General features: G+C 37.2%; 1 protein-coding gene across 1 annotated transcript in view; it reads right to left on the bottom strand.

The window, feature by feature from the left end:
• The window catches only part of LOC143446359 (uncharacterized), a 48328-nt gene extending 36531 nt beyond the window's left edge, over positions 1–11797 (bottom strand). The window contains exons 1-24 of the mRNA XM_076945958.1: positions 11440–11797; positions 11040–11167; positions 10664–10808; positions 10324–10478; positions 9803–9906; positions 9386–9577; positions 9158–9261; positions 8958–9083; positions 8670–8820; positions 8157–8359; positions 7787–7971; positions 7208–7394; positions 6832–7016; positions 6363–6579; positions 5978–6139; positions 5661–5832; positions 5323–5477; positions 4857–5009; positions 4583–4732; positions 1736–1869; positions 1469–1606; positions 804–1059; positions 432–646; positions 3–159 (exon numbers count right to left, since the gene is read on the bottom strand). Coding sequence (XP_076802073.1) covers positions 3–159; positions 432–646; positions 804–1059; positions 1469–1606; positions 1736–1869; positions 4583–4732; positions 4857–5009; positions 5323–5477; positions 5661–5832; positions 5978–6139; positions 6363–6579; positions 6832–7016; positions 7208–7394; positions 7787–7971; positions 8157–8359; positions 8670–8820; positions 8958–9083; positions 9158–9261; positions 9386–9577; positions 9803–9906; positions 10324–10478; positions 10664–10808; positions 11040–11167; positions 11440–11655 — 3990 coding nt within the window. The 5' untranslated portion in view covers positions 11656–11797. The remainder of the gene's footprint in view (positions 1–2; positions 160–431; positions 647–803; positions 1060–1468; positions 1607–1735; positions 1870–4582; positions 4733–4856; positions 5010–5322; positions 5478–5660; positions 5833–5977; positions 6140–6362; positions 6580–6831; positions 7017–7207; positions 7395–7786; positions 7972–8156; positions 8360–8669; positions 8821–8957; positions 9084–9157; positions 9262–9385; positions 9578–9802; positions 9907–10323; positions 10479–10663; positions 10809–11039; positions 11168–11439) is intronic.
• Between the last annotated feature and the right edge of the window lie 399 nt (positions 11798–12196).

Here is a 12196-nt window from a genome sequence, read left to right as displayed (position 1 = left end):
ACCTGAATCCTTGGACCGAGTCTTTGCTTTGCCAATGACACCTTAGTCTTAAGATGATTCCAACGATCTGGTGCAGACTTAAACATTTCTTGGGTGTCGTTTGGGAGTTTCATGTCATATTTTTCAAGGAGATCAACTGTTCTTTGCATCACTGAGAATCTAAAACAAAAGAAATATTCGGAAGTTAACCCTACTGTTCTATTCCTATACAAGGCTATTACTATAATAATGTTATGTCTGAAAAACTATGGAAAAAATATTGTATTTAGTGATTAAGATAGGGAAATAACAGGACAAGCATAACCAGGTACAATACATTGAAGTATTAATGAAAAAACCACATTGTATAAAACAGAAAGATTTATAAGTTTCTATACACAGAAAAAATTTTTTTTGGTTTATCATTTATCATGCAGAGCGTTGTCACCAACCTTCCATCCATGTCTTGTTGTTGAGCTGAGACTTCATTGAAAAGCCTCATCATTTTCATGAAAGATGCAGTATCTCTTTCCTCGCCAGTGATGCTTTCAATCTCTGGCTCTGTTCGAGCCAGGAAGTCAGCAAGTGTATCCAAAGAATCTGTGACTTGATCGCAGAGATACTTTATAAACGTCCACATCCATTTGCTGGCATAGGTGGTCAAAACCTGGATAAGAATACGTGTTTTGTAACGTTCAAAATCTTGCAAAAATATTTTTCAAATCTTAACTCTTAAAGCATCAATAATGTTCTCCATGCGATAAGCGATGATATGTCATAACGAAGACATGTGATAATAATACAGATAAGCTACAAACATATACTTGTTTTATTGGCTGAAAATCAAACAAGATCCAACCAACAGCTTTACGATCAGGCAGGGCACTGATGTTGTCTCGAGCTGTCCTATAAATTCCAATTTCCTCGTCAAAATCCGACAGACCAGGTACCACCAAATTGTCATCTGCCGATCTCACATTATCACGCTGACCTCCTTTATGATGATGATCAGAACGGGAGGTGAGAAAGACCCTTTCTGCCTCGTTTACAGCATCCGGACTTCGCAAGGAGTAGCGAGACCTATTCAAATAAAAAGTGTTTAATCTGCAAAATGTTTTGAGCAACACTACGCTAATTGCCAAAGCGGATGTCACTTATATTTCATATACATTACTTGTGGCAAATATATGCCCTAAAAGTGATAAACTGATTTAGAAACCATGTTTAAAGGTGCTATTACTTCTACGCTGACTGTGACACGGAGAAATAAAACGAGAAACAAAACACATAAAAAATTTTTAAATATTTGTCTTACGTCAACAGCCATTCAACAAAGAATTTTTGATCAATTTTTTTCAAGCATTGCATAATTTTTCATCCTTAAAGAAGAATTCAAATCTTTTTTTTAAATTGTACCAGAAACAATTGGATTGAACAATTCAAAACTAAAGTTACATAAAAATCGACTTCTTAATTTACAAAGTTCCACCTCTGCCCAGTTCCAGCAATTCTGCTTGTGTCGTCCCTCCTCTTGTGAGATTGCTTAGAAATGCGGAGAGGATTGGGAGATGGACGACCATTAAGAAAGTCTTTGAATGACTGCTGGACATCCTGAACCCATAGAAATCTAAAGAAGATCGATACCTAGATCAGGCTTCAAACTACAACTCGTTAACTTGGTACAGAAGTAAAAATACTGCATCTTAATCCAACGAAGCTAGAAAAAGTGGTGATGTGATCACTTAATGTAACATACTTGTAATCATCAAACAGAGACAAATGTTTCTTGCATTCCACTGTGTTCTCTTGTACTTCAGTTTGAATTGCCTCTAGGAATGTCCAAACTTCTCTGTCATTGGTGAGGAAGTCACTGTATGTCCTTGTCGGATCCTAAAATCATTTTATATAGTACCGGCACATTTAATGTATACAACTATACGTGGATTAAATATTACATTATAATTTTGCACATAGCTGTATTTCACTTCTGGCAATGACTTAATTCATAGTAGTTTTGATATGGTCTGCATAAATAAAACAGTGACCTAAGTGATGATTTAGCAGCCTTAAAACAGATAACGTTGGTCAATATAATTTCTTATGTCGAAAATTTTTCATCAATTTTGGGTTATATTTGGGGTGCTGAATCCGAAAAAAAGATTTATTTTTTCTATTGGCTCTAGTTTTTGAGATATATTTTAATTTTGAGGTCAGAAATTACGAAAAAATGGAAAAAATTGCCGGTTTGTATTTTTTGTTTATCATGATGTAGGCCTATAGAACTCAAAAGGCTTTTTGATATGATTTTGTTTCATTTTTGCATTATTACATCCAAACGCTGATACTTCTATTGTGATTTCGCCACATGTAGGTCACATTCAGCCCATAAAACACACTTATTGTGGTCTGCAAATGCTTGTTGTTGAGTCAAGTGGCCCAGAAACAGAAGGTTTGCGTACTAGAAGGAACACCTGTAATAAAGAGCCAAAGAGGCACATCACACACTGCAAAGATCAGTGATATGTCGGCGGAAAGTACCACAGGAAATTGCAAAACAGCGCATGATAAAATAATTTTTTTATGAATGACTTTTTGCATGACTTTCTTTTATAGCGAAAATCAGGACAACCATGTTGGAGGTTCCAGTACTAATTTACCATCATGTGTTGGTCCCATCTCTCTGGGTACCTTTCTTCCATGGACCATGGCCTTTAAATCCTGATGAAACCACTCACGTTTCTCTGTAGGTAAATCCCTCAGATTTTCAGGAAATATACTCAAGTAGGCTGTGGGGGAAATGTACCTTGATGCTTATATTTGCCCCAGTTCTTGAAAGCTGTTCAGCATACAATGTGCTAATTCAATATAGTTTTCTGCTTGCTGTTTCCTAAGAAGTTCTTTACGATGGTGAGGTAACTGGACCAAGCAGCAAGCTTAACATCGATCACATGTCTGGTGAAATTTGACTCTACCATGAGTTTACGAATCTGTGGGCCATCAACAATTGCTTGAAGTTATTCAGTGCTGAAACCAGGGAAACAGTCACAAAAGTAGTTGATTAAGTTCTCCTTGAGTAAATAATTTAGAAGTTGAAGAACTCTTGACATAATTGCTGCTACTATCACTGTTGCATTTTTGACATTTCCTCGCATATGGCTCTTCACTCTTTGATTTTTGAAGGTGTGGCAGTTATGCAAAGACAGGTATGAATTCATGCATACAACTATGGTCGCCCAACTGATACAAAGCCAGGATACTCCAATTTTTTTTGTAACAAATGAAATCTGTCAACTTAACTATGCATAAATAACAGTTACAGTGGTGATTTTGTGGTTCCCTACCCTCCCTCCCTCCCCCCCATAGCTACCCCAAAGTTCAAGCTTTCCTTATTCCATTATTTCACACCCCAAGCGCTTCTACAATGATTTTGCATATCTTGTGGGGAGCCCAAGTTTATATTGGTTACAAAGACAAAGGTGTACTCTGAAGTATGAAAGAAACAGCAGCTTGACAAACTTTGTTTTGTTTGTTCACCACAGTCAGTTGTAATAAAATAAGTCGGGATTGTTGCTGATGCTACACTATAGCAGATGAGGATGTTGTTAGGCTAAATCTTTCTCAAGCACTTCACCTAGAGTAGCTCTACCACTGAGAACTGTGTGATTCACAGCACAAGAAGTTGGAATGGCGAGTTTATCAACCTTTGTTTGGAATATCGGGCATGCAGCATAGGATTTATCAGTCTGGAAAGTGTGGGTCGTTGTCATCATAACTTTTTATAGGTGATAAAATAAGTTAAGGTGTATGGTTTTCCTATCAAAATTGGGTTTAACCTCCTCCTCAAGTACTTTTATAGCAACTCTATGACAAAATTATGAATTTATTAAACTTCTTTAGATGCCTATGTATGCGTTTAACAGGTATATTAGATGCAAATATTAAAACATTAATATTTCAAAAAGTAAAGCCAATTCGGCAAAACTAATTTTCGAATTCAGTGTCTTGAAAATACCTAAAATCGTTGAAACATTTCCAGCATCAGAAAAAAGAGGCATTTGGCTACCTTAAGAGAGTCATAATTACTCACAAATTTTTTGTTGGGTTGTGTAATTAATAACTATGGTGAACGCATAAAGCAATTGGGAAAAACTGAACTTATTAATTAATTATTATTAATCAAAATTATCGCAAAAGAACATCACTATGTCTTGAGTTGAGTTGTCTTGAGTTCTACAATTGTGACTTCCAACAAGTACAAAAAAGGCTGAACAAAAAAACAATAAAAGGCTCTCCAATGAGTTTTTAAATGGTGGAGATAAACCTGCTTATGAAGGAGTTTAAGCCTGTAGAAAAGATTTACATTAAGTGGGCAGAAAGCCAAGAGAAACCAATCTTCATGCCCACTTTCAGGCATGCCTTTAAGCTTGTTGCCAAAACATAACGGTGTGCTCTCAGTGAGCAACGAACGGACACCTTCTCACATATTGACCCATTGCTTAACTATTAGTCTATACAGCTGACAAACGAATGCAATGCAAGACAAAAAGAGATGCAATAAATTAATGAAACTACTATTACATTTCTCACTATCCATATTTCTTACCGTCAGTCTTTTAATGAGTTTTGATCTTTCAAGAAAAAATGTGAGCCAGGAGGAAACAGCATCCTCCACGTTATCCACTGATGCAGAACGATCAAGCGGAGGTGAAAAAGAGACAGTCTGTTCAACCAACTCTAAACGTATCTCCAAAATCTAAGACAGGTCGGTTAAAAAGTAAACTTACATTAGCACCAACTACTGTAACGCTTTTAAAATTTTTTTCAATAAGCAAAAATAGCCACGACAAAAATATTCTGACTTTGACAATGTTTAATACCTGATCGTTTTCGCTTTTTTCAGTATTCGCGATGGTGGTGTACATTGCGTCAAGGCTGGTCAATATGCTGGTTTTTAGAGACATTAGCACCATGGCATCCATTTGCGCCGTGTAAAGTTGCCATGCGGGCGATGCAGCACTTATTTCCAGGGTCTGAAAGTAGAAAAACAAAACTACAATCGCGGCATAAATAACAGCATTATCATGCGGAACAGAAAGCAGCATTACCAATTCAGGCACAAGCTTTTTCCTTGTATTTGCTAAAACAAAAATGTACCTATAGATAAAATAGCTGTAAAATGCAATTGCTGTACTAACGTCTAGATTTTTCCTGGAATACTATTACATTTACAAAAATTTGTACTTTTATAACTTTTTCTAATAGTTATCCCAATAAATTAAGAAACATATACAGCAACACACACCAGCTATCACAGATACACAATATTATACAGGGATTGCTCACTTCAAAAGAATCCTGCAACAACTGATGTATTTCTACACCAGACGGAAGCAGTTTCCGGCGATACTGTTCATCTTTTTCATTTTGCTCTTGAATGAGTTGCATCAAGTTTTTCGTCCTACTCTCCTGCAGGTGGCTCGTGAATATATCCAACGCTCCTTCATTCAGCATAGTGTGGTAAATTTACACAACATTTCTTATCACCTTTTGTTCCAAACCGGTTTAAAACCAGTGCAAGCAATCGTTGTAGGTGAGGAAGTGCCCACGCGAAATCCGCTCCACAAATAATTTTAAGTAGAAAGAATGGAATTTAGATTGCAGTTATGACACAACAAACTCACCTTCTGACCATGAATGTGACATCTGTTTCACTTTGTCCCAGTTGTTATGAATCCGTGTTAAGACGGCATATACGTCATCACAAATCACCGACGAAGTCTTCTCCATAAAATCTTCCAGATCTGCCGAACCCCACGTCACTACTTCGGTACCCTCGGAAATGAGCTCGTCAATCTGGAAAAATGAAGATAAATCGTTAAACAAACAAAGACTTAATGTCTTTAAATCGTAATTTCTTATACAAAGTAAGATAATAGCTACCAGATGTTGTTAAAACGTTTTCAAATTAACTGAGTTAAGCGAATACGCAAGTGCTTACAACGCGCATTTTATTTTCAAAGAGCATTTGTTCGTATTCCTGCATTCTTTTCACGATGTGGTTGTGCTTGGACACGATGGTCCGCATTCTAGTGCACTGTGATTGTAAAGTGGAACTGTCCGTAGAGCGGAGCAAGGCTCGAACAACCGCGGGAATAGGCACCTATACCAGTAAACAATAAAGAAAGCAATTATGGTGAGCACCTTCAAAAGTTGACGATAGCAGAACCTTGTTAAAATGACAAACCTCTCGTTTAACCGTCGAAAAACGGTGGAAGTTTATATGTACATTATTAATACCACACAATATAAAAAGAATGTTTTTCTATATAATTTTGAAAAACAATCATTGCTGCAACCCTGCCGACATTGAAGTTTACACTTACGTTGTGCGGTGATCGTTGCAGGTAATGGACGTCCCGAAGCATTTCTAGAAGCTTCGAGTCGAGATTTACTTTCAGTCCAGAAACGGTGTTTGCCTTCCCTTCCACGTCATCGTTCGAAGTAGACGCTCCGGAGCTGCGATTCCATAACCGGGAATCGCTCGGCATTTGCACTGATTCTAAAGGTTCAGTTGTCAACACCGGCTGCTTTAGACGACTCCTGTGGGGAGAAAAAGCAACGCATAGAACTAAAAAAAAATCTTTAACGACTCACTTCACTTCTTGAACGGTCTTAAGTTTCCTTGCAAACAAATGCAGTTTGTTTAATATAAAATTTGGCGCCAATTTTTAAAACAAGCTTACAACACTCTTCTTAAGCGGATATCAAAAGTAAGCGTAACAACAATATGCTATAAAAAGTATAGAGAACAGCGATAAATGGAGTTAAAACGTCAACATGGGACAAACTTACCGCAAATCCGTGTCCACGCTTCTTGACCATGATGTTAGTAGCCTGGTTTCATACTTTTCAAGTTCGTTCATGATGTCAGTGAATGCGTCACGCAATTGCCAACCTACGTCGCTCTCCAGGGCATGTGGACAGACTTCTCGAACTTTTGCCATGGGTGCACCAACTCTTTCTTTTAGGGCACGGATCTACAATTTCCAAAGCAATGTTTGTTGAATTTGCATATTTAAGTACTGAGACCAACGTTAACATCGTTCACGTTGCAAATGTAAATGGTTTGTTATTAACTTATTATCTAGTATGTGTACGTCTGTACGATAAATACGTCTCGTTTGTATGTACGTGTACCGCTCGTAAGCCACACATATGGATAGATTACCCAAACTAGTTTTCCAACAGTCGGGGGCATATTGACATGGACTGGTACGTTGCTTGCAGACGATTCGAACATCTTTTTCACGGATCGAAATTCTTCAGTGAGTTCATGAATGAGAGAATGATTTTCGGTTTGAAGTTCACGCTGAAGTAATTCCCTCGCACTAATTCCTTCAAAAACCTCCAAAACTCTGACGGGTAATTGATAGAATTAGCTTCACATAATCCAAAAGACTCGAGGGCGAAAATAACAGAATTCAACACCAAACGTTAGCTAAGCTGCGCGAAAGTGTTTTTCTCTCCAGTGACCGCTATGGTTAATACTAAAAATCGTGCGATATTTAACAATTGATTAAAAAATGTAAGCAGAGACTAATTTAATCATAACTAACCAACTAATTATGTACTCAATTCTTACGTAATTGAAATATTACCAAACAAAACAAACAAGCAGGATCAATTATACAACCCTATATTTCAATGTTAAGTTATTGTTCAGAAAAATAATTTGGCCCTCCATTTGAAAAGTGCTTGATGCGGACGATGTAAACCACATAAATATAAAAAACAACTTAAAATTAACCTCAGATGAGACATTGCACTGGGGCTGATACGAATAGATGTCCTCAGCACACCGGCAAGCCTGTGCTCAAGGGTCTTGATAACCGAGCGATAATGAAAAAAGGCCTTTTCGAAATGTTGTCTTTCATCGATGGTTAGCACGTCTCGGTTGTGGCTGGTAAAATCTCGAATTGTTCGCATGAAAACCTTCATTATGCATTTTATTATTTAATATTGGTTATTTTAATGTTAACTTTAAATGGACGTTCAGCTATCAATGCTTACACCGCAATGGGAATACAGCAATAAAATATTGCTATTAAACTAACACCAATAATTCCCCATTAAGAACAAAGGTACTGTAATATCAATTATAGTCAACAATTTGTTACCTGGTGAATGTCAGATATGAGAGCATCCAGGGCTCTTGTGCCCGCCCCTCCGACACGGGCCGCTTCTTCCAAAGTGAAGAAGTGACGGGTGGTCTCCACGAGATCGAGAAGATCATTACATCTTTCCACGAACCGACTCAGGCCCGCAAAACATTTGCTATTTCTCGGAGGCCAGGCTGAGTCCACCCACTGTTCCCCGTCATCTATAATATGAGAGCATTAGCTAGTATAGCAAAAGAATCAACGCGACTTGTATAAACTACTTTGTAGACAAGAAAACTTGTCATCACAGCACAAAGACCACGACTTGAGCAAGAATTTTTCCGTTGAGTGAGTTAAGCACAAACTAACGTAATTAAACAGATCTGTTTAAATAAAACGTAACTAATATGATTTCCACGCAAAAGTTTATGTAGTTTAAGCCATATGCACATTTTAATACGGTTAGACGCTCAAATTTAACTTGTTAGACAATGTCTCTCGCTAGGTGGTATCACAGAGTTATGTTCTTACTGTCGGCTTCACCACCGGAACGCCAGTGCTGGTAGCCGGTAGGTCCATACATACGAGTGCGGAAAAGAACATTTTTATCTTTGGGTCTCAAACGTGCCATAGTAATGACTGTTGACTCGACCTTCTGCATGTTGAATGCGTTTGCGGTTTCCTGAAAAACGTTAACAATAAAATTCAATAAGGGCGATTGTTTCCTATATTGAGGTTTGGTAATGGGCAAGTAGGCAAACAACTGCCTTCCAGATTGATCTTCTGAAGTCACGACAGTTACGAATAATGCACAATTACCTTGAAATCAAGATACGTTCCTCTGAAAGCAGCGCATATGCGCAGAGCGTCTTTAAGCGCTGTGTATGAACGATGCGTATCTTCAAAAGGGCTATCACCGACCAAACTTCTTGCTCTGGCAACTACCTAAAAACAACAAAACCAAATCTAATTTTCTGCCAAGATTTCGGCGTACTGAATTTTTATTGTATCCGCTATACTTCATTGGATAGCATTTTCAGAAGTTGTGCGAACGGTTTCGGCGAGTGATAATATTCGGAATGCTTCCAGATCAACAGCACAGTTTGCAGAAGGGGAGGAAAAACTATGTAAAAATATAATGCCACTATATTAATGCTCTACCGCTCTAAAAGCTGCAACAAAGTGGACAAACAAAGAAAACAAATAAAGTTCAATGCAAATGCATCTGGAAATAAAATGGTGCAAACCTTTTAACATTCTGTCTATGGATGAGGTGCGGTACATGTCATGTATCCAGGGTAACATTGTTGAAAAACACTGCAATCTCGCTTTCGCTTCTTCAAGGGCGATCTCAATTTCGGATTGGACTTCACCAAATGATTGTGCGTAGGCACTGTTGGCATGATTTAAATTCATCAGAATATCAGTTGCTACAGGAGCTGAAACATATCAAAAACCAGCATTGATATACGCTAGACTAGAGCAAAACTTAATTGTATTAATATTCACATATGATAGTCTAATGTAAAGCCAATGCAGAATCATTTTGACCAGAGTCAAATAAACCAAGGACAAGGAGCAATGCTAAGTTTTATAGTTAGCAAACCAAAAAAAATTGATTATTGGCAAGCTATACAATTCTGGTAAAGAAAAACAATTTAAACCTTTTAGCTGGTCAAGCAGAGAAGTCATGTGTTCAATGTACTTTTCCCACATTTGAATTTCATGGTGAGGACGTATAGACTCATTCTGTTCCACACTCAACTGCCTATGAAAAAATGAAACACCTTGCGTTATCAATGTAGCAGTGTTAATTACAAGCAAGTTGTTTATGGGTACAGAGCATTAAAAAGAAAACTAGGGCAAAATGCCTTTTGTTAGAACAGCATTTCTGAAGCATCTTTCGTAATTATGCAAACTTTGGTCACAAAATCATTAGACTCATTTTGGTTGTTCAGACATAAAGTTTCGAAATCCCACATTACAAAATAAACATGCTACTTTTAACAGTAGTGCGCATGGAAAAGAAATGTAACAATATTACAATAACAAGAATATGATTAATTGTAAATAAATAAAAAAATTAATCTTCTTCACTAAACACGCAGCTAAATTAAACAAGCACCAACAAGCCGGTGTTTAACAGACAATCTAAAGCTAAGGAAAAAGTTGAAACTATATGTACTTTGTAGCAGCAAGAGCATCGTGACGTAATAAATGTCTGATCTGTCTAATCCAGCCAACAACAGCAGATTCAAGGACATGAACAACTGCTGGCTGCCGTGGATGGAAAGCAGCTGCCTCTGCAAGCACCTCTATGCATGGGAGAGGTAGCATAACCTGCAAGCATACATTACTGAGACTGACCAAATGAACTCATGGTAAGCGTATAAACATGGTACTTTTCACATTAGTAACCACTGAAAACATAAAGTGGAAAGATCTTGTTTAAAGGCTTCTTTTGAAAACTGGCTAAGAACTATACAGGATTAGTATGTACAGTAGAAATCACTAACTTAACATACCTTTCCATTTTCTACACCTCTGGTTACTTCCAAGTTTCCTAACAATCGATGTATAATATCCATCAGCTTGTCTGGAGTAATTGCCAAATCTTCTCCTTCACTCATAAGATCAGTGTCAGTGCAGAGTAGTGGCAGAAACACGTCCCTTTAAACAATCATAAAGTTTACATTTTTCAATACTACTGTATTAGTCAAAGCAAAATACCCACAATGTAGATCTAATAAATTTGCTTAATAACGATAACAAACCAAAATATAAAATCTTACGTGCCTTTATGAGGTATATATAATGTATCTAGACATAATAATATACGCAAATATTTTTAATAACGTAATTCAAGACATAGTACTGTTTTAAGAAACGAAAGAATTTTACCTAACAAACATGTCAGCATGAGGTAAAACTTCGGACAAATCCATACAGGTAACTCCATCATCAAAATTTCCTGCATGAAGTTGAGAAGCTGAACCAGTCTTGACAAAACTGATGCACTTTTCCAATATCTAGTTAATATAAAGAAAAAGAAAACAAATTTAATAAAAAAAGGGTATGATTAGTTAACTGTATGATGGAAAAACAAGGGGTTAACATAAAAGTGAATTCAAACAAACAGTTTACTAACAAAATGTTTTAATTAAGATTTCAGTTTCGCAATGGAAAACATTTTACAACAAAGATTTAATGTTGGTAAAATAGCCCGAGACAGGTACTTCATGTAAGCAATTTTTGCCATGAATCAGAGAGATTCAAAGCAGATGTTTTCTTAATAACATACTCGTTTTGGAGCATTCAGTGACACTCTCAACCCTCCTCCTCGATCTTCATTTATCCCAAAGACAAACAGCTGATGAGCTTCATCATTAGATAAAAATTCAATCAAAGTTGCTCGAGACTCATCTCGACTGAAGAGTGATCGTAATTCATCGGCTCGCGGTCGAAGTGAGGAAGCAATTCGAGTCTCTAACCACTTCAGCCTATCTTCGGTGTCCATTCTATACAATTAGCTAATTTCCATATTGTGCTAAAGTTAACCAAGTTGTTCTGTTTATACAGTAATGCATGTATGTGTATTCCATGTGCACAAACTACTATTGCTTCAATGGAGGCAGTGATAACTGTTTTGGAACTACTGGAAGTTTGTATGATGCACTGGATTTCCCCAGCACAGAAAGTGGGCTTAATAAAAAAACTGGTGCAGAATTGTCATTGTGCCGGATTTTCTATATTGTAAGTAGGCTATTACGTTGGCGAAGCACAAATTTTGGCATTATAGTTATTGGTGCATTTATCCAGTGCACTGAAAGCAAATTTTCCATAGTGTTTTGGGTCAACTGCAAAAGTGCATGACCACGTGATGCAATTGTATACTATACACCTGCTACACAAATTGTGACGTCATTTGGTTGTGCACTTCTGCACAAGACCCTAAAATTGATTTAAAAAGTTATTTCATCATAAAGGGTGCCCATGCTTTCATGACTAAAATTTTGCTTACACCACCAAGCTTTGCAGTAAACAGCGTGCAGAACGCC

Source organism: Clavelina lepadiformis, chromosome 2 (genome assembly GCF_947623445.1).
Source record: "Clavelina lepadiformis chromosome 2, kaClaLepa1.1, whole genome shotgun sequence".
NCBI classification, from domain to species: domain Eukaryota; kingdom Metazoa; phylum Chordata; class Ascidiacea; order Aplousobranchia; family Clavelinidae; genus Clavelina; species Clavelina lepadiformis.
The sequence above is the reverse complement of the archived record's forward strand: the minus strand, read 5'-3'. Positions and strand labels throughout refer to the sequence as shown.